Source organism: Halichoerus grypus, chromosome X (assembly GCF_964656455.1).
Source record: "Halichoerus grypus chromosome X, mHalGry1.hap1.1, whole genome shotgun sequence".
In the NCBI taxonomy this organism is placed as follows: Eukaryota; Metazoa; Chordata; class Mammalia; order Carnivora; family Phocidae; genus Halichoerus; species Halichoerus grypus.
Genome location: NC_135727.1, coordinates 37504352 through 37524510, shown reverse-complemented (window position 1 = coordinate 37524510; position 20159 = coordinate 37504352). Strand labels below are relative to the sequence as shown.

At 40.4% G+C, this 20159-nt stretch overlaps 1 protein-coding gene across 18 annotated transcripts in view; it reads left to right on the top strand.

The window, feature by feature from the left end:
* PAK3 (p21 (RAC1) activated kinase 3) overlaps nucleotides 1-20159 on the top strand; it is a 252951-nt gene that overhangs the window by 207177 nt on the left and 25615 nt on the right. For all 18 annotated transcript variants that reach the window (XM_078064993.1, XM_078064981.1, XM_078064986.1 and 15 more), the window contains 5 exons: nucleotides 13842-13890; nucleotides 14265-14377; nucleotides 16969-17086; nucleotides 18541-18640; nucleotides 19154-19350. In XM_078064993.1, the coding sequence (XP_077921119.1) occupies nucleotides 13842-13890; nucleotides 14265-14377; nucleotides 16969-17086; nucleotides 18541-18640; nucleotides 19154-19350 (577 nt within the window). The remainder of the gene's footprint in view (nucleotides 1-13841; nucleotides 13891-14264; nucleotides 14378-16968; nucleotides 17087-18540; nucleotides 18641-19153; nucleotides 19351-20159) is intronic.

Genomic DNA, 20159 nt, shown 5'->3' with positions numbered 1-20159 from the left:
CACATTGAGACAAGTCTCCCTCACCTGAGTGCAGGGCAGGGCTGGCTTCTGTAGCCATTATTTCCCACCTGGAATTTTCCTTCTTAACTTCTGGTGGACTGGTTGTTTTACTTAAGTAAGGAAGCCATACCTTCTCCAGTCCGAATACACATACATACACCTCAACTCGCTTTCTTAATGCCCAAAAGGTGAACACCCCAAGGCCAGTTAAAACAACACAGTATTCAGGGAGCTTGGAAAGCAAAAGTTGCCTTTTATATTTTATTGTATTCTGGTTGGGTTTTTGGTGGAGCTAATAATAGGAAGGGATACACAATCCACAGAGAAGCAGCATTTCAGATCGTAGCTGTCCAATATAATATGGTAACCGTGTGACCATTGAGCACTTGCGGTGGGGCTAGTCCAAATTGAGATATGCTACAAGTCTAAAATATGCACAATTTCAAAAACTTAGGAGGAAAAAATGATGCAAAATATCTCATTAATAAATTATATACTGGTTACATGTTGAAGTGGTATTTTACATGCATTGTGTTAAATACGATGTATTATTAAAATTAATTTTATCTTTTAAACTTTTTAGAATATAGCTCCCCCCAAATTTAAAATAGAGTTCACCTTATATTTCTGAAGGGCAGCACCACTCTCGTTGTAGGTCTAAATGGGAGCTATTTGTTTATTTTTTCAAAAAAGTAGGTTTGTTTCAGGAGTTGTTTCTTGGGGAGTGGGAAGTAGGAGATGTTATAATTTTGTTTTGATTGTCCTTTCCCACTAAGACCCAACTGAGCCAAAAATAGCATTGAATTTAAAAAAGAAAAAAGTAAAAGATGGTTTCAAATATCTCCCAGATACCCAGGTAATGAAGCAAGACTGATTTCTCCAAGAACAAAGATTAGGCCGCCAAGCAACTTGGCATACCAAAGAGATTTCCCCTCCTAGTTATTTATGCCTCTGATCTCTGAAGGTGCAAAAGGAAAGTTCTGTATTTCTCCATAACTCTGTAAAACCTTTATAATCTAAATTGAAAAGTCAAAGCAGAAATCCTGCCTGCCACTGTGGAAAGGTCTGTTTTAAATTCTCAGCTAGTTCATCATTTTAAAGAATGTTGAAACCAGTAGATAGTTCACTCATATGCCCAATTCAACTTTTAAATAAGTCCTTAGAGGGTAGGGAGTCTATTTTATTCCTCCCTTTGTCTCCTTTGGTATCTAGCACGGGGCTTTTTTACTTAGTAGCCCCCTCCCTCCAAAAAACAAAGGAAACAATTTTGTACGATTTCAGTCTACAGCAAGAGTTTACTTGGCCAAGGTCAAAGATCTACAGAGCTTCTCCTGTCTGCCTCTCCCATCTTTCTGGATCTGTTTTTGCCTCAGTAAATATTTGTGAAACAAACAAGAAAATGTTTGTCTTTCTAGCTCTCCTTTTAAAACCTCTGGCCTGTCTTTTCATGTGTATATACCTGTCTGTATTGCGCGTTCTGTCCTATTTCCCTATTTCCCTATCTCTTTCTCTGTCTTGGTGTGTCTTCATCTCTTCCCATAATAACTTGATCTGATTCCTTATCTTTTGGGTACTTGTGTGTGCTGCATGGCTGTCTTTTTCATTCGTGTTGGCTTCACCTTGCACTGCCCATTTTCACACACACACTCAACCCAAATGGTCGCAATATAAAATCAAGATGCACGTCTAAAGAGCTTTTAAGATATAATATAGTAACTGAAATCTACTTATTTACTGTGATTTTAGCTTGTATTTAATTTACTAATTTTGGTTTTGTGTTTTTAGTAGATTTTTGCTCTCTGTTCTTAATTTCTAAAGTGAGTGAGCAAAATATTGATTTCTCTCTAGACCAAAAAATGAAAACCACTTAAATTAATTTTCCTTTTACTTAAATTGCTCTCAATGGATTTTTCCATGAATTACTGGCCTAAATTAGACAAACTCGCCTCTGCTTTCAGTGTATAGAGCTTGTATTTTCTTTTCATTAAGTCCGGATGTTTTTTATTGTTTTGCTTTACCTATTATGATGGTGAAAATCAAACCTGTGTCTGTAATCATTTGGTGCTAGGAATAATCAGGCCCCGTATTCCATTTTCAGCTTCAGGGAGCACAGCAGCTTACTCTTGGGAGCCGGATTTGAGAAGAACCTCTCCATTAATCACCCTCATCTACTTGGAAAACTAAAATTTTCCAGTATGGGTTTCTGCCATCCCAGCATTCAGGCCCGGGGCCAGAGAATTGGCCTCCATCTTCCATAAATCAAGTTCAGAATTGCATGTCTAATCATTTGAGGCCATAGCTGAGAGTCGAAGGCTAAAAATGACATTATTTCACCAGATTTCTGTGAAAAGACTTCTATAATTGGCCACCAAATCTAGATATTTTGAGCAGATGTATGTAAAGTTTAAAAAAAAGGAAAGGAAGAAAGTAAAAAGGCCTGGCATCCTCCAAATTATCATTAACAACATGAGTTTGTCAGAAATCAACCTGGCAAAGCCTGTCTAATTCTCGCAGGAGCGGTAGCCACGTGATTGCAGAGGGCTGAGTTTACTAACGTCGGCAGCGGGCCTCACAGATTTCTCATTAATATATGTGAATTTGTTTTTAAGACCTTTTCTTACAAGAGAATGCACTGAAAAACAGACCCCTTTTCTCTTTCGCTTTCATGTTTGCTCTCTCTTCAACATTGTAATAGACAAATATTTTTGAGGATGCAACCTGGAGATGGTTTGGATCCAGTTTAAGGAGTGACTTGTTTCATTTGGTGAAGTTTGACTGAGTGCCTGCTACATATAATGCACAAAACATAAAATCGTAGTTAAGAACCAGCTTCTGAAAGTCACAGTGAGCCTAGGGCTCACTGCCTTTCAGAACATCCAACGGGGAGAGAAGGAAAGTTGTATCGAGAAATAAGCGGGGGACCCCCCCCCAAATGCATGTACTTTAATTAATTTCTTAGAGCGTCTGTTTTCTCATCCATAGTAAGCAGAAGATACATACCTCATCAGGTTGAGGGAAGTGAAGGAGGGGAGGCATTTCAGGTGCTCAGCACAACATGGCACATAGCGAAGGGCTCAGTAAATGCTGGGTATCATTAGAGGTGAAAGACACCCACAGTTACTATTCGATAGAGCAGAATAGGGCAGGTAGCATAACATAATTACAAAGAGCCATGGGGACGGAGAAGAGGGACGGACCATTTATAACCAGGGAGAGGGTATGATGAAGGATCCTTAGAAAAGGGTGCATTTGAATCGTGACTTGAGAAAGTGTAGGATTTAACACGTGGGGATTATGGGCAGGTTTGCTGGAAGGAAACCAAAGGAACACTGGCTTCATACTCTAGGTTGTATTCGCTTTGGTATCCCTAGGGCCCGCAACAGTGTCTGCCATAAAGGAAATCCTTAGCAACTATTTGATGAATGCATATCAGAAAGACCAGACAAGTGAAATCAGCGGTACCAGTCTCATGGACAGTTAAACCTCCAGTTTGGCAGGGGACTTAACAGGAAATAATGCTAAAAAGGATCTGTTGGGACTGTGTCATGAAACAAAGTGAGAGATACAAGCTGCACTGTAATTTTTATTTGTTCAGTTTTTTTAAAGTAGGTAATACTTGGGCATGGTGTAACCAGGAGGTTCACAGGAGTAGACAGTGAAAAGTAAACGTCCCTCCAAGCCTTGTGCCTTAGCCTCCCTGTTATCTTGTACAAAGGAAAGCTCCAGAAAGGATTTTTTACTGGTTCCTTAGGTTAAACTTCCATAGGTTCTCTGCGCACACAGGCACGCGTGCACGCACACACCACGTATGCGTGAATATAAGGTCACACAATGACGTAAGTTTTAAAACAGGTTTTTGACTTATCTGAATATGTAAACTGTTAGATACACAAATGGTGAATGTCTATTTCTGATATTTAACTTGTTAATCACTCTAATTTATATATTTAAAACCACATATTATATAATGTGTGCATTGGGAGAGATTTTTCTACTCTCACGTTTCATGAGGAGTATAATTCAAAATCTTCCTATGCATCTTTAATGTCATTGTTTTTGTAATCATTAGAGCCCCGTTTTGAATCACCCAGCAGTTATCCAAGTACATCATCTGAATTTCATCTACCATCTTTAGATATAATATTTTTGAATCCACATACTATTCTGCCCCAGGATATTTTATTTCTGGTTGCAGTTAAGCCATTCCTATAACATTAAGATGATTGCTTTCTGAATCTGTTTTGTAGGTGTATATGTACATCTTCACAACATAACTCTCTCCTCTATCACTTAAAATTTCTATTACAAATTTTCAAACATATACAAGAGTAGAGAGAATAGTACAGAAATGTGCATATTCTTATCGCCCCAGTTCAACATTGATCAATATTTTAATATCACAATACCATAAAAAGGCCTACAAAATTCAGGAATGGCTTGATATCATCTATTATCAGAGTTCCCCAGTTGTCTCAAAAATGCAGTTTTTATAGTTGATTCCTTCAAATCAGCATCCAAAGAAGATCAACATATGGCATTCGGTCATGTCTCTTAAATCTCTGTACTCTAAAGCAGTCCCCCTTCTTTTTCCACTACCATTGACTTATTGAAGAAACTAGTCATTGTCTTATAGAATGTACCACTTTCTGGATTTGTCTGTTAGTTTCATTTGATGTCATTTAAGTTGCTCCTCTATTCCCTGTATTTCCTATAAATGGAAGTTGGTTCTAAAAGCTTAATAAGATTCAGGTGCAACTTTTGGCAAGATTTCTTCATAGGTCAGTGCTGTGTATTTCATATTACATCAGAAGGCACACAGTGTCTGATCGACCCGTTGTGTAGTGCTGAATTGATTGATCAGAAGGTTCAGTGGGGACTCCCTGTCCCTTCCAATGCCAATTTCCTCATCAGCCTTTCATCTAATGTTTTCATCTATTGATGACTATATTGCCCAAATCAGTTATTAAATTAGGCATTACAAAATAGTGATTTTCTAAAACTTACCTTTTCTAAAAATTACCTTCCTCACTTTATTAACTACAATGCTTTTGTTGAAAATAACTTTACCTCTCATCAGCTGAGGGTCTTTGGTCACCCTGAAATATAGTTCATACAGGCAAATCAAGATAAATTCATTAAGTTTATAATTGCCAATTTTAGTGTAAGGAGTTGATACCCAAGTTACTTCCTAAAGTGTCCAATGAGGGGTGTTTTGATTCTATTTTAAGTAGGGGAAGGAAGCATTCTCTCTTATTAAAAAACTTGTTATAAGCTCATGGGTCTTTATATTTTCAATATGTTTCAATCAGTTGTATTCACTGTTGTATTTGATAGTCACGCTATCATATCTTGAGCTAACAGGTGCCCTTTTCACTACATTAATTTCAAAAGTGACCTTTAAAAAGCTTGTTTATGACATCTAACACTTGCAATTCTGATCATACCTTCAGAAATTATTTACATCCTTTCCAATTCTGATAGTCTCTATGAGCATCCAAAACTGGCATTGACTGAGAATACTTCAACCTAATGTGTCTTTCCCAAACAGTACTTTATGGATAAAAATAAATGAATATGGAGAATTACCATATTGCATGAGAGATTTTATAAGGATTTGAATATAAGGCAATTCCCCCTTTTTCCTGAGGAAGAAATTGGGGGGGGGATACCTTACCTTGTATTTGGGCACAAATGGTACATTTCTGTGTATTTGTGTGTATGTCTGTGTGTCTGTGTCATGGCTCTATTTTTAACACGAGTGGTAACATACTAGAAATCTATTTTGTTTTTTGCCTTTGTCTGAAGAGATGATTCCATATCAGTACCTCATTGTGTTTAACAGATGCGGTGGTTTTTGTTTGTTTGTTTGGATGGACCATAATGTATTTAATCAGGCCCCCACTGATAGACATTTCATTTGTTTCCAATATTTTGCTCATATAAACAAGGCTTCAGTGGAGATCTTTACAAACAAGCCACTTCATACATATGCAAATTGTTCATTAGGTTAAACTGCCCGGGAAAGTGGAATTGCTACATGAAAGGATATGTGCATTTTTAATGTCCAAGTTGCCCTCCATAGAGGTCGTTCCACTAGACATTGCCCACTAACAATGCTCGGGAGGGCCTGTTTGCCCACACCCTCACTGCCACAGCCGTCTTCATTTATTTGGGATTCTAGGATTATACTAAAAACTCATCACCACGCTGATTTTCAGAAGGGAAAATGTTTAAGAAAGGAACTCTTAACAAGAAGTTATATGGCAAACAAAAGGCTCTCGTGAAAGATCTGTTGGTCAGCATAGTCCATGTCTGTATTATGCCCAAGTATACCTTCGATGTATGTCGCATCTCTTCATAGATTAGACCAACTGCATGGCTAAATTTGTCACAGAAATTGACAATGGGAGCATTTCTTGAAATCGTTTTCCTCCTGCACTTAAAGATAACACGTTTGGCCAAAGGCATTTTGTCTACCATCTGGATCTTTGCCAATCATATAATTCTATGGAATGATGATACGATCAATCCGTCCGTAATTTCGGACAAAACTTGTTTTTTTTGTAAGCCTTCAGTCCCTGTCCTCTAAATTAGTTTGTTTTCAGGCTTCAGAAAGTAAATCTATCCTGTTAGGTATTTTTCAGACTTCTCTTGGCTACTCAGTGAGGAACCCTCTTCTTCTTACGCCGACATGAAGTTCCCATATTGAAGATGAATAGTTTTGAAACTTGTTTCTTAAAGGACTTGATGAATAACAGCTTGTTTGGAGAACCCGACAAAGCAGTGTACAGCATGGAACTCGGGGATAAGTGCTGAGGATAAAACCTCTGACTCGTTTCTCTTTGTTCAGGAAACTATGGGCAAGAGCAGAAGTGGTGTCTAGTGTGCTTACAGTGGTGATTCTTCGGGGGGGACCACCCACCCCAAAAGTATTTGCTTCCTCATCGGAACTATTTTGGGCCATACAAGGTAGAGCACTCCTACAAGGCACTAAATAGATGTCGCCTGGGCTTTGTAACCGGCTTTGTGATGAAGGAGATTGGAAATACATTAGCATTTGTGAAGAACAATGTTTATAGAGCCATGGAAGATGCGCTTTGTTCTACTTAATGCTCTTAAATGCACTGTGTTATGTGCCGTCCCTTGCAAAGAAAGATGGTGCCACTCAATCAGCCACCATTAGCGGAGTTTGCACTTTGTTTTTTCCAGCCATAGTAATGAGCTTGTATTAAGCCGCCTGCCCCCCTTGCCTGTCTAGGCCCTCTTGAGACCAGTGGCACGCACTGTGAAACAGCTGCTTAGACTTCATGTTGGAGTGAGTCCTTGAGTTATCTGGCCTTTCCCAAGGATTAAGGCCTGGAACAGTGGCCTCATTATCACTGGACTCTAACCCACTGAGCTCCCTGGCCCCACACCCATAATGTGTTACAGCTCTCTTTAAAATTAGAGGACTGCAGACGCTCTGGGGCAAGCCACACCCTAGCTAAAGAACAGAAAATCCCGTGTTCCAATTTATCATCCCAGTAATTAAAGACAGTACCACATCCTGGTACTTCAAGAACATGCTTTTTACGTAATTTTATTTTATTTTTTAAATTTAGTGATATATTTTTTAAGAGACAGATTACATAAAGGAAACCCTGGGGCCCTCTCTGAGTTACTGCATGCAGTGGGGACACTGTTCATCACCATTCCAGAAGCCCAGAGGGCATATGCCTCCACAAGATGAATAGAGGCACGGTAGTATTGGACAATATGATATCCAGGTGTCTTTATGTCAAGTGCATTAATATAGCAAGATAAGGGCCTACAAAGTAGTAACCATATCTTAAATACTCAGCAGAACATAAAGTCCAGTCCTAAGAACTAGTCCACTCTTGGCCACGTGAGCAAGCTTAACTGAGTCAGAAAACAGAAGAGCCAGCTCCTAATGGTTATGCCAAAGGAGTCAACCATACCGTGTCCAGGGATAAAGTAAATGCCTTACCAAGGGGCACGTGGACTAAGTTAAGCAGGAAATGAGAGGCAATATTCTAGGGAGGCACTTTATAGTGCAGTAGATACAAACGTGGGCATTAGGAAGTGCCACGCTTGCACTTAGCATTGACGTAAAAATGCTAAAGGTCTGTAACAGAACATGAAGCGGTAGTTAAGTGCAATGGGCCTTGGAGTCAGACTCACGCGGTTTTGAGTTCAGCTGCTGACAAACTGTGTAACCCTGGACAGGCTACTTTCCCATGTCCCCTTCCAGTATCTTCATTTGTCACATTGCATAGGGCGAGCAGTAAATGAGCTCACCCATTTACAGAGAGCAGACAGAAAGGAAGGCATGTCCATAAACGAGACAGCCTTTTCTAGCAGCAGCGGCAGAAGGACGAGTAGATCTAAAACACAGCCATCCTCAGTGTGGATTAAATCCCTAACTGTGACCTCATTAGCACTGGATTTATGCTTATAAAACCTTAAATGTGATTATCGCCCTATCCTTCTGGCTTCCTCACTCTTATTACCACGAGTCTTTCCTTTAGACCTCACTGAGCCCTCTGGTCCTCTTGCCCACTTCCCTTTTCTCTCAGCCTTTGAGCTTCCTCCTCGCCTGACTTGCCTGCCTTTCTTTCCCTCCTGTAATCCACTTCGATGCTGAAATCGGAGTGATTTATAGAAATTGTAAGTCTTACTGCATTGCTGCCTTGGCAACTACTCATGATCGTGGCTTGACATTGGCTCTTAGCAGGAAACATCAAAACCTGATGAAGATTGCTGATAATTAAATGGACTCATCTTGGGAGGAAAAGGGAGAAATAGTGAATTGTTTGTTTCTTTCTAGACACTTTAGGCTAGATGCCAGTGTTTCCATTTGAGTATTAAGTGCTTGGCCAGGTCAAAAAGAAATTCTTGATAAAGCATCTAATGTGATGCCAAGAACCCAGCAGTACTCATCATGCTGTAATTGATGATGAGGCCCAACAGTTGAGCAATCTGTGGGTTTAATATTCTTGAACCATAGTGTAGGTTCGCTGAAATATCTTTTGCTCAAAATTAGGAGGCTTTTGTTACTTACTAGCTGTGTCATCTTGGGGCACATTCCCCCTGCTCTCTTGGCTTCAGATGTCTCATCTGTGATGAGGTTAAACTGGATGATCTCTATTTTCCTTGGAGTCCTGATAAGGCATGATTTCTTTATACCATCAGAGTGACTGAGGGCTGGAATAAACAAAATCCCCATCGTAAACAAGTGTTCTCCCTCACAGCAATCTGGCTTCAATATAACTGGAATGGAGAGATAATAGAGATCAATATAATTAAATGGCATAAAAATCAGATCGACAACGTTGACCATTTTAGCATACCAGCCCAATCTACTAGAGAATTGTGAGTTTTAACTTTCACATTTGTGAGTTTGATTCCTGCCAACTTTATGTCCTAAAGTGATACTGACTTTTTTTTTTTTTTCATTAAAGTGATTGATTGATTTTGTAAAGATAGCCATTGAGATACTTAGACATATCCCAGGCTGTTACAAGGCCCGGTTTTTGGGGAATCAGTGTGACATGTTGTTGGCTCAAAGATCATTTCTTTAGTAGACACTACTGTGCTTCACTTATTACAAGGAGGTTGCTTCCCAGCTTCACCACCAAGGATCCTTTTAATTATTTGTCTTTATGAACTCCGGGTTATGAGTAATTACAACTATTAAGCTATATTTATTAAATAGTAGCTTATTTCTCAGACTCAGTTAAGGAAACAGTGTTTAACCACTGCTCAGAGCTTTTGATCAGTGAGCTATGCAATGTAATCAAAAGTTGGTATCATTCTGGCTAAAAAGAAGTATATGTGATATTTTGATTAGCTCTGCCATAGGTAAATGTAAAATTTCTGTTAGGAATTTGGAAATCAAATATCTTGGAAACTCCCAGATGCTTAAAAGAGATTCCTAGTGAGCCACAGATTACAGTTTAGGAGCTTAATGCATGTATTAGGGAACAGTCAACCTAATAATAATAAAATTGTAGTCTGTGGATAATGATGATGGTTGTTATTGCTCATACATATTGGCAATGTGTATACCTGGCTTTAACTGGCTTTAACTACTGTATACATTTAATCCTTTATTCCTGAGCTACAGAGAGGTAAAATTACTTACCCAGGGACACACAGCTAGGAACTGGTGGGATTTGAACCCAGGAAGGTTTGAGGAGATGGGGGTGAGGACTACTGTTCATAACCTATCAGTGGGCAAAGAGAGCGCTTTGGTAAATGAATAAGAGGAGAAGCGTTGACATTTATACCAGCAGAGTCTTAAATTGCTAGAATATGGGAAGGCGTCAGATGTGTGTGCAGGGAAACGTTTGAGGTGCCCAGATGGAATTGGAGACAGGGCACTCTGCAGGTTAGTACCCAAGTTTGTGCATGTGAGTTGAGGATTCTGTGAAGGCTAGAAGTTGGGCCAACCAATAATTTGTTGGTCAGAGTGGTGAATTCCAAGTGGCCAACCTGTTTGGTGGGGGTGGAAGGGGTGGGGGATGGGAAGTGGGGTAGAGGAGGATATCGCCATTTTAAGGCTGGGAACAAGGGTTGAAGAAGGGGAAAATGGCTCCCACTAGACAATTACATATATGTGATAAGGTAGGAGAAGGGAGAGTGAGGAGAAAAGCTAATTTTTGAGTTAATAACTGATGTTCTACTAGAGTTTCAGGGCCTTTAAACCTCTGTGGAGTAGGGATTTGTGGCAATTCTATACCACAGAATGCCACAAAACCCAGGATATTGGGATTCCAGGGTAAGGACGTTAGCAATTTAAGACAATGAAATGTTGAGGGAGGTTGGGGGCCATAAACCCAAGGATTTGAAAGGTAAATCTCTGGAGATGATAAACACTAATCCCCTTTGCACTCCAAGTCAATCACAATTTTAGTCCCCGGGACAGTGCAAATGGGATTGGAGGTTGGGGACAGCGTGGTGAATAAGGGGGAGGCCGCCGGGGCAGAAATTTTGGGCCTCCCTTCCTAGCTTTAACTGGAACAGTTCCCATTTTATATGGAGGGTTTTTATATATGTTCTCGTCAGATAAAGGCGTTCCAAACTGAAAGAAAAAGGCAAACCCACTAGGGAGGAAAAGGATGTGGAACCTCTAAAAGGTGGTCTAGTAGGGTCCCCTCTGGCTTTTGGCCTTTTTAGAAAAGAGGGACAGGCACGAGCAAGGATGTTTTGACTGAGAGATTGGGAAGGGCCAACACCTAGTAATCAGGCATTCTCTACTGTGAAACCAGTAACAGCAACAGATGATAATAGGATAAAGCAGTTATGAATCTCAGAGCTCCTGCAGCCGAAACACACGCGGGGTCCAGGTGATTTGTTCCTTTGAGCCCAGGGATCCTGAGTTCAGAAGGACCAATCACAGGCTGGCCCCTGAAATCAGGAATGTCTGATAGCTTATTCCACGTGGGAAGTGTTTTATGTTGATTTAAGCAGAAGAAGACACGTTTCCTTCACAGAAAGGAAAGGTTTTACTGCAACCGCATGTTTGCTTGAAAAGACTTTTATTAATTTATTTGTTCAGCAAATACTTAATGAGCACACACACAAAAAATACTTAATGAGCACCAACCGCATGCTCTGAACCCAGAATCTCGAACATACAAAATTGGGAGGCTGATTTGTTTAACATAAACTTCCACCCTGAGGAATTTCTGAAACTTGAAAGTCCTGCTTTAGGTGGCACCCATAGAGTAAGGGTGATTTTTTTTTTTTTTTGTCTACTTCCAATGGATATTTAAATACCTACACAGAACGAAGAGAGCAGTAGAATTTGTAGATTGTACATCATGGAATTAAAGAACCTCAGAAATCGGGGTGCCTGGCTGGCTCAGTTGGTGGAGCATGGGACTCTGGATCTCGGGGTTGTGAGTTCAAGCCCCATGTTGGGTGTGGAGCTTATGTAAAAAGAAATTTAAAAAAATAAAGAACCTTAGAGATAAAGTGGCCCATTTGCTGTATTTTACAGGTCATAGAGTCAGACAGACTTGGATTGTAAACTGTTTAATGTAGGGCAGGTCACTTAACCTCTCTGAGCCTCAGGTTCCTCATAGGTAATGTGGGGGTAATAGCAGTTTCCTTATAGAAATATGGTAAGGATTACATAAGGTGATTTATATGAAGTTCTTAGTGCAGTGTCTAACATGCTCCATATTTTTTACTGTTATTGTGATCACTATTTTCCGAGTCAAAGGAACTGAAGCCCAGAGAGGGGAAGTGACTGGCCCAAGGTCACACAGCTTGTTGACGTTAGGACAAATATTAGAACTCAGATCTCTTTTAGTAGTCAAATATTCCTCATACTACCCCACTCATTTTACTCCTTTGGAGGAGGTAATGTAAACTTCCCAGGCTTGTGAGAAATATTTTGCTTCATCCAAGTAGAAGGAGGGAGAAGTATGGCAAAGAAATAGCTGACATAAGAAAATTCAAGGGATGCCTGAGTGGCTCAGTCAGTTAAGCGTCCAGCTCTTGGTTTCAGCTTAGGTCATGATCTCAGGGTTGTGGGATTGAGTCCCACATCGGGCTCTGTGCTCAGTGGGGAGTCTGCTTGAGGTTCTATCTCCCTCTGCCCGCTCCTCCCTCTAAAATAAATAAATCTTTTAAAAAAACAAAAAAGAAAGAAAAGAATTCCGGAACCCAGAAAACAAAATAGCAAGGGATAAATGGAGAGCAAAGGAGAAACAATAGTTACTAGAAATTTTAAATAGCAATATTGGAGCATTATAATGTCTGGTGAATCACAAGGACTGATCTCCATCCTTATTCCTTTATTCATCACAAACATTTCAATGAAATTGATGAGGCTTTTCCTTTTTCCTGGGGATAGAGGTGGGGAGGTAGTTCAGAATGCATGTGTGTTTCACAGAACCTTACTGTGACTTCAGCCTCACTAAACGATTGCTATTTGCAAAGCAAAGTACCCCTATAATTGAAGTTAGAATGGAAGTGTGAGTACTTCCAAGGCCTAACCAACAATAGATTTTTAAAGGATGGTGGGCTGGAAGGAAACCTCGTAGTAGAAGCTGCTGAGAAATTTAGAAAAAGGAAAAAAAAGAAAAACAGTGAAGTCATGTTGTCCATTGCTTTATGTAGCTACGGCAATAGGTAAGTACAGCACCGAGTGTGAATGATTTGTTAGGTGAAAATATTCTTTTTTTTAGATTATTTAATTTTTTTTGAGAGAGAGAGACACAGCGAGAGAGGGAACACAAGCAGGGGGAATGGGAGCGGGAGAAGCAGGCTTCCCGCGGAGCAGGGAGCCCAATGCGGGGCTCGATCCCAGGACCCTGGGATCATGACCTGAGCCGAAGGCAGACATTTCCCTGACTGAGCCACCCAGGCGCCCCTAGGTGAAAATATTCTTAAGAATTAGAAATCTATGGGAAAAAAAGCCACTCTGTCCATATGCTAAAAGGAAAGATTGATTTATACAGTTGCCTAAAAAAGAGATGATACATCTTTCCTAAACGGTACTTCAGTTTAGTCAGAGGACTGCAGTGTTGTTTGTTGCAACATCCAAGGAGTATTCAGAATATTCCAGGAGTTTCCTAAAAGGAGCAAAGCTATTTTGCTCAGTTCATTACTGCAGAAAGTCTGACCGGAGTTTCTAGCCCACCAAAAGGGATACACTGAGACTGTCTCAGGTGTAACCACCACACAAAACAGTTGTCCCTTCGTTATTTCATCCTTGAATCTTAAGTTTGCCGATTTCCCTCTCCTAAAAATAATTACACCTTATTTCAAATCAAGTATATGGATAACACCTGGATTGCTTATTCATTTGATAACTTTCACCTTCACAGGGCATCAGGTACTGTTTACACAGCGCTAGACATTGCCACTGGACAAGAGGTGAGTGCTCGCATTCGATCCTGATTTTTACTTCTTCTTTGAGGGCAGCTAGGCCTTACAAAATGGGTGGCACTGGGTTGACGTGGGAATCGATTCCATCGATGTCCAAAGTTTCAGAAGTGGGTGGTTTCCTCCTGATTGACCAAAGAAAAGGGCATGAGTTTGTGGTGCTGAGAAAGAGCCTAGTAAGATAAAGAATGTTTATGCCTTACTCTGTGTACCAAAAAAAAAAAAACAAACAAAACCAAAAACACATACACAAAAAAAAAAACAAAAGCACAAAAAACAAAACAAAAACACACACAAAAAAACAAAAACAAAACCATGGATGTGTGTATTTAATGACTGTAACTCATCCTTGCATTATCTTTCAGGTGGCCATAAAGCAGATGAACCTTCAACAGCAGCCCAAAAAGGAATTAATTATTAATGAAATTCTGGTCATGAGGGAAAATAAGAACCCCAATATTGTTAATTATTTAGATAGGTAAGTGTTTTCTCTCATTACGTACTGGCTTTCTTTATGCGACGTCATTGGCTTGGCAAAGTATTTTATTTAGGATCTAGTCGTGTAGCAACCATCCTACAAATACTCCTCGAAGGCTACAGAATAGGGAGTCTCACATCTATTGCTCAACGTTGCCCACCCATCAAACATTTGAAGACACATTTTATGGTCCTGCTTCTAAGCATGAGCAGTTTGTGTAATTTCCTTTTGAGGATCGTGACTCCATGTTGGCAGGAAATAGACTGTTGCGTACAGGGGAGAGTCGCGGTGTTTTAAACCTTTCACCAAGTGTTTGGAGCCGGTACAATCTCTGGGTTTGTGAGTGAAGAAGGCTGGCTGCACCAGCCCCGCTTTAATGGGTGCTTTGTGATTAACTGACAGTGAGGTCTAGGGAATTGAGACTTTAATCTCAAACCTTTTTCCTGGACCAGGTAATTAATGTCTCTTTCACCAGTGGTATTAGTGGTGGGTTATAAATAGGCGTTTAAAGACGGCGCTAACTCTTCACCTGTGGTTAACATCTGTCTCATTCAATTTCAGTAAGTGTTTGCTTAGCACCACTGTACTGTGTACTCTGGGGGGATATAAAGGAAATAAGATGAGGTCTCCAACCTCAATGAGCTTAAAATCTTGCTTTCTGTGTTTTGTGCCAGGTGGACCAGAGAAAGAGGGGAAAGAGGGAGTAAAAAAAAATGGAGTCAAATTTTACGGCCGAAACCCGAGCTTCATAAAGTGCCACTTATGGGCTATCTGCAGTAAAGTGACTCCACTCTGCTTTTTTAATTTTGTAAAAATTGCCTTTGTAAAAAAAAAAAAAAAATGTAGATTTCTCGGATGCTTTCTTTACTAATGAGCTAGAGCCTGTGAATGTTCATTTTTACCAGGCTTCCCAGGTGAATCTCAAGAGCACTGCAGTTTGAGCATCACTGGATAGAAAGTCTTGCTTTGTATTGATGTGGAACTTAGGGCAGGATGGAATCTTTGGGGTCATTCCATTCACCGTAATTCCTCTCTTGCTGAGCAGGGGGAAAGAGAGACCTGATCATGCTGCTAATGTGCCTTCAGATAGTTCCAGATGTTTTGAATTTGCCCAGTTGTCGGGCTCTGGTGACCTTCCTCCCCGTGTTTGATCACTTGGGGTGTGTTCCTCAGTAACCACCTAAAGAAAATGGGCACATTGCTACTGACTTCTAATAGGACCACGACCTCAGCAAAGTACATCCATTGCAAACATGAGTCTCTTTGATTCCGAAACTGCTCGAAAGCATTTCAGCAGTTAATTTGGTAGAATCAAAAATAATGCTGAGATCTGAATAAATATCTTATAAATCTGTACGCCAGGGGCCAGTTCAGTCCAAGACGTCAACACAATGGCTTGAGTTATCCAAAATGGCTAGTCACTGATCCCATTCATTGCAAGTAGCTTTTACAGTGGAATGAGAGCCAGTATTCATTCACCAGAGACCTCCTTCCTCCATGGTGCACAGTTAGGTCTGATGATCCTTTGGTTTTCACGCATATTTTCTTCTTTTTTTTAATTTAATTTTATTATATTAATCACCATACATTACATCATTAGTTTTTGATGTAGTGTTCCATGATTCATTGTTTGCGTATAACACCCAGTGCTCCATGCAGAACGTGCCCTCTTTAATACCCATCACCAGGCTAACCCATCCCCTCACTCCCCTCCCCTCCAGACCCCTCAGTTTGTTTCTCAGAGTCCATAGTCTCTCATGGTTCGTCTCCCCCTCAGATTTCCCCCCCTTCATTTTTCCCTTCCTACTATCTTCTTTTTTTTAACATATAAGGTATTATTTGTTTATACATGTCTTTCTCTGATTGACTTATTTCACTTAGCATAATACCCTCTAGTTCCATCCACGTCGTTGCAAATGGCAAGATTTCGAGTTTTTTGATGGCTACATAATATTCCATTGTATATATATACCCCATCTTCTTTATCCATTAATCTGTTGATGGACATCTTGGCTCTTTCCACAGTTTGGCTATTGTGGACATTGCTGCTATAAACATTGGGGTGCATATAGCCCTTTGGATCACTACATTTGTATCTTTGGGGTAAATACCCAGTAGTGCAAATGCTGGGTCGTATGGTACCTCTATTTTCAACTTTTTGAGGAACTTCCATACTGTTTTCCAGAGTGGCTGCACCAGCTTGCCTTCCCACCAACAGTGTAGGAGGGTTCCCCTTTCTCCGCATCCTCGCCAACATCTGTCGTTTCCTGACTTGTTAATTTTAGCCATTCTGACTGGTGTGAGGTGGTATCTCATTGAGGTTTTGATTTGGATTTCCCTGATGCTGAGCGATGTTGAGCACTTTTTCATGTGTCTGTTGGCCATTTGGATGTCTTCTTTGGAAAAATGTTTGTTCATATTCTCTTCTAATGCTAAGGAAGTTTCCTGTTATCCCCGTCATTGATATTTTCCTCCCATTATAGAATATGGCCAAATGCAGACACCACCTGAGAACTACCTTCCTAAAGGGAATATAGAAGAGTCCCCACTTCCTTAGGCCGAGTCAATGTCTTTTTCTTCTCTTCCTGTAGCTACTTAGTGGGTGACGAACTATGGGTAGTCATGGAATACTTGGCTGGTGGCTCTCTTACTGATGTGGTCACAGAGACCTGTATGGATGAAGGCCAGATAGCAGCTGTCTGCAGAGAGGTAAGAAAATAGAGCGTTTCTAGCTGATGAGAATGCCAAAACTGGCAGTTCTTTATCTCTGATTATCCAGAATGCGTATAACATCAAAGTAACGATAGCACATCTTTTCTACGAAAAAATAAAACCAATTGGAGAACCTAACTTCAATTCAGATCCTTTCCTAATAGCACTTTCTATCCCCTCCCTTCCCAGCCTGTTATTTATTTTAGTCCCTTCGCTCTGGATCTTTTGAGTTCTATTATGCCATTCACAAGGTGCCGCCTCTAAGCCTGCATGTTGTAGTCTCAGCGAACATGGGAAACACTGATGGTGGCATGCAATTTTTTACATGATTTTTACATGATAATCATTTTGTCCTGCATGTGCAATGGGAGCCTTGTAAAATACAAACCATTATAACCCCATAATTTTTGAGAAGGCAATTTAAGCGAGATCCTGCCTCAGCCCAGACAGTATTTGCTTTCCCAGGACAATCTGGACGTCCCTCCAAACCCTCCAGTGGGTCTGAGTGTCTGCCTCTCGCCCCATAACAGTGTCATATCCCTAGTTTCATGCAAAACTGAGGACATTTTATCATATTTCTCTCAGTACTTGAAAACACACTCCTCTTTGGAATCTCATCTCGGACATGACCATCTACCCCATTCGTTGTAGTGAGGTTGTCTTGCAGACACAAGTAGGACCTCTGACCCACTGAAACTTGAAAACCAGTGACGGGAAAACAAAACCAAATAATTGCAGCTAGTCATTTTTTTTTATTATTTTAAATCGTTCACTTAAACTTCCTCCTGCCTTGCTCTCCTCTTGTCCCCATTTCCTCCTGCCCAAGCACATAGATGTATCCACCAAACATAGGTATTTTCTATTCATGCAATGAATCAAACTTCTAATATATAGGAGACCATTCCACCCTGAGCCTGTGGTTTCCATGTTGCATGATGCAAAGCCATTTCCCAACAAGTGACTATAGCTACTTCATAGCCTAGAAGTGGTTCCCAACCATGGCTGTCCATCAGAGGTAGCTTGGGGCACTCGTTTTCAATGCAGATTCCTGGGTCCCCCTTCAGGCCTCCCGAATCAAATAGCATGGAGGCAGAAACTTACTGTGCCTGTGTAGGACCAAGCCGAATCCACACCCTCCAGATGACAAGGTCAAACTATGATTATTAATTGGTTAGTCTGGCTGTATTAAGGATTTAGAGCTATTTATCACACACACACACACACACCCCACTCTTCATGTCCTAGTCTGACTCGGGAGCTTTTATAATGTATAATGCTGTTATAGCATTGATGTAAATGGTAACATGATTTCAAAATGATAAGACAACAGTAATCTATTTCACATGACAATGTAAATTTATACCTTTGCCCCACATTTATCTAGAAATGAAACTTACATGGTTTTAAATTCTTTGTGATATAATTAGAACTTATTTTTCTGATTTCAATAGTGCCTCCAAGCTCTGGATTTTTTGCACTCAAACCAAGTGATCCATAGAGACATAAAGAGTGACAATATTCTTCTTGGGATGGATGGCTCTGTTAAATTGAGTAGGTATTTTGGTTCAGATGGTGTTTGAAAGAGTATCGGGGGATTTCTGCTTGTTTCCTGTCTGTCTTGAGAAGAAAGTGGCTATTGAAAGTGATTGGTTTGAAAGCATTTAGAGCCCCATTTGAAGTAAAGAATTTTTTTTTCTAATGCCGTGTTCCTATAGATCGTGGCCGGATTCTGGGGGTTTAACATTTCAGAATTCCTAGGGACTGCCATCTGCTAGATGACACATACCTAACTAGAAAACCGAAAGATCCTATAAGTTGGAAGGGACAGTAATAGGGAGGGAACCAGATAGAGGACTAGCAAAAATGACATCACGTTAATCGGTTATCTCAGACCCTCTTAAAATCAGGGCCACCAGAGGGATCAGGTAATAATGATTAGGAGCTAGGGAGTGGTGGAATCTCCGTGTCGAATGGAGGAAGGGACAGCCATATGTGAAAGTGACCTATTGTGAAAAAAAAAAAGAAGAAATTGAATTGATTGTAAATGACTTTTCTTCCCTGCAGCTGATTTTGGGTTCTGCGCCCAGATCACCCCCGAGCAAAGTAAACGGAGCACTATGGTGGGAACTCCCTACTGGATGGCACCTGAGGTTGTAACTCGAAAAGCTTATGGTCCGAAAGTTGATATCTGGTCTCTGGGGATTATGGCAATCGAAATGGTGGAAGGTGAACCCCCTTACCTTAATGAAAATCCACTCAGGGTAAGTCAGGAGAAAATTCAGGTACATCCTCCCTGGGAACGGGGCCAAGTGTCCTTTCTCGTCTCTACTGAAAGGGGCCAGAATGGGCTCTTTCCTGGGACAAATGACATAGAAGCTCAAAGTTATGATTCTATTTAGTTCTATGATATCTATAAATAGATTCTATTTAGATTCTATTCAATTACTGTGAGTTATTCTCAATATCTTCTAAGGTGTCCCAGCAGGTGTCCAAGTGCTTGAAGATCAGTATTTTTTTTTTTTTAGATTTTATTTGTTTATTTGACAGAGATTTTTTTTTAAAGATTTTATTTGTTTATTTGACAGAGAGAGAGATAGCGAGAGCAGGAACAGAAGCAGGGGGAGCGGGAGAGGGAGAAGCAGGCTTCCAGCGGAGCAGGGAGCCCAATGTGGGGCTCGTCCCAGGACCCTGGGATCATGACCTGAGCTGAAGGCAGACACTTAATGACTGAGCCACTCAGGTGCCCCGAGATCAGTATTTCTAATGGCAGGGGTCTTTAAAATTCTTTAGTACAACTTTCTGCTGTTAAAAAAAAAAAAAAAATGCTTTTTTTTTTAAGCAAGATGTGGGAAGAAAAGTATTTTTATCACATGCCACGGTTAAATGATCTATCTAGGAAACACTTGCTTTATAATTACTTTAACAAAGTGAATAAATGCATTTCCAGAACACCTATAATTTTTAAATTAGATTTTGTCTCATTGTCAGTAATGATTTATTGAGCAGCAGTGGCTCGGTGGGTATTGAATGGAGCGCGAGATAGACACAGTGCCAGCCTGGTGGAATCACA